A 2,630-nucleotide genomic window follows, 5' to 3' on the forward strand; every position below is an offset into this window, starting at 1 on the left:
CCGGGCTGGGGATTTGAACCTGCTACCTTAGGTGTACGTGGCTGGCGCCTTAGCCGGTTGAGCTATAGGCACCGAGCCATTCCTAACAATCTTAATATTGATGACCATATGTAAATTTCTATCCCAGATATTTCTGCTTAATGCCAAAAGTAAATAAATTATTGCCTACAAGTAACCTCTACTTGTTAAATACCACAGACACCTAAAACATACCTACAATGAATTAAATCATCTTCCCACCCTCCTATGTTCCCTGCTCAGAGAAGGGAATCATCCATTTTCCATCCAGTTCATCCATTATCAACCTAGTCACTTAAGCTACAAACTTGAATAATACCCGTAATTTGCTTCTCACTCTCATTCCCCAAGAGCAACTGATTCACCAAATTCTGTCATATCTGAATTCAATCCTCAATTCTCTCAAATCTACCTACTTCTTTTTAACATTATCCTACTTTCTCTCAGGACCACTACTCCAGATTACTAGAATGCAATGACATCCAAACCAGTCTAACGCCAGCCTTTCTTTCTAAATACATCATAGCCTGAGTTTATATCCAGATCTATAAATCTGAGCATGAGATTAAGAAGTTACAATAATAGCCCAATTATGTATCATGGCTTATAGTGCCTTATCTCTCATAATTTTCTTGGCCTCACTTCCTACTTGTTATAGATTCTAGTAACATTGAAATGGAAAAACCTAAGTACCACATATAAACATACATATCAAAACATTAATTATTGGTTGTATATGAATTTTCTACTTTTATCATAGGTTGCTTTAGAAACAAGTAAAAATACAAAAAGAAAAAAATGCTTCTGGAAAAACATTGACAAAACTTACTGATTTATCAATGTTCATTGGATCAACATCAGCCAAGCTTGCACCCACTTTCACCCGTTCTCGAAGAATGCCACTAGCTAAGTCTTCTGCTCTGAAGTTCATAGGCAAACATCTGAAATTTATAAAAATGTGAGTAAAATAGCACATTTTAATCTTTTTTTCTCATAACCCAGAAAATAACAGCAAAGGATTTCATATTTTGAAGCCATCTTTCCTAAATTCTTTAACTAAACAAAAATTAAGTTATTCACTAGATAAAACAAACAAAATAATTAATGTTTGCCCAAAGAGTTCAATCTATTTCAATATAGGAAATCTTATACCTGATATCCTATATTATACAACTACAAAATAAAAATAGCTCTATAGGGTGGTGCCTGTGACTCAGTGAGTAGAGCGCCGGCCCCATATTTCAAAGGTGGCAGGTTCAAACCCTGCCCCAGCCAAACTGCAACAAAAAATAGTGAGGCGCTCCCTCTCGCTCTTCTCTACTCTCTCTTCTCTTCCCCACTCTCTCCTCATGTCTCTCCCCTCTTTTATCTCTCCTCCTTGGTGCTGCTCTGCAGCCTCCCTCCTCCACCAATAAAGACCTTTCTTACAAAAAAAAAAAAAAAATAGTGAGGCGTTGTTGCAGGCACCTGTAGTCCCAGCTACTCAGGAGGCTGAGGCAAGAGAATCACCTAAACCCAAGAGCTGGAGATCGCTGTGAGCTGTGACACCACAGCACTCTACCAAGGGTGACAAAGTAAGACTCTGTCTATAGATACTGTAGTAAGATCAAGCTTTACTGTAATACTTAAATTTAGCCTCAAAGCATGGACAGACATATCTACACAGTTTACATGATTGAAAATATTTTCTTTCCCTTTTGTTCAAAGGAAATCAATTTTGATCACAGTCTAAGAAATAAGCTTTATCCTTTAAGTAACTACCTTGAAAGAGACCTCTGGCTACCTAAAATCTTATACTAAATTATTTAATTTTATTATACTCTAAGTAAATATAAGCTAAATATCTACTTCCCTTTTTTTTTTTTCCTGATGCCAGGGTCTTACTCTGTCATTAGGACAGATTACAGTGGCATAATCATAGCTTACTGCAACTTAAAAGTCCTAAGCTAAAGCAGTCCTCCTGTCTCAGCCTCCCAAGTAGTTGGAATCATAGGCACACACCACCAACCCTGGCTAATTTTTCTATGTTTTGTAGAGAAGCAGGGTCTCCCTCTTGCTCAGGTTGGTCTTGAACTTGTGGCTTCAAGTGATGCTCCCACCACAGCCTCTTAACACTTTGAGAGGTCTGCAGGTGTGAACCACAATGCCAGCCAAAAGGAATTCTTTTTAACATACAGTATACACCAACCCAGTGTTATTTCCAAGAAACACTAACTGAAAACTTGGTATTTCTACAATAGATGTATAACCTAACACTATGATTATTTATTAGACAAATACAGATTCTCTCCCCTGGTGAAAATTCTTTGAGGTTTTAGTGAGCCACACAGTCCTTTACTCTAGTTAGATAAAGATCACCAGAGGCACTTATTTAACCAACATTAAAACAAATTTTTTCTACTACAATCCAAGGGCTCCTGAGATAACTCTATTAGAAATCCTACCTTATTCAATTGCTATACTGTAATCATTATAAATACCTAAAATGGGCTTGGCGCCTGTGGCTCAAGTGGCTAAGGCACCAGCCACGTATACCCAAGGTGGCAGGTTCGAATCCAGCCTGGGCCCGCCAAACAACAATGACGGCTGCAACCAAAAAAAAATAGCCGGGC

General features: G+C 38.1%; 1 protein-coding gene across 1 annotated transcript in view; it reads right to left on the minus strand.

Annotated features, from left to right (window-relative positions):
- ATAD2B (ATPase family, AAA domain containing 2B) overlaps window positions 1-2,630 on the minus strand; it is a 183,275-nt gene that overhangs the window by 119,819 nt on the left and 60,826 nt on the right. Inside the window, exon 9 of the mRNA XM_023511813.1 lies at window positions 848-959. Within this exon, the coding sequence (XP_023367581.1) occupies window positions 848-959 (112 nt within the window). The remainder of the gene's footprint in view (window positions 1-847; window positions 960-2,630) is intronic.

The sequence above is a fragment of the Otolemur garnettii genome, unplaced genomic scaffold, assembly GCF_000181295.1.
Source record: "Otolemur garnettii isolate 467f Iridium unplaced genomic scaffold, OtoGar3 scaffold00022, whole genome shotgun sequence".
Lineage (NCBI taxonomy): Eukaryota > Metazoa > Chordata > Mammalia > Primates > Galagidae > Otolemur > Otolemur garnettii.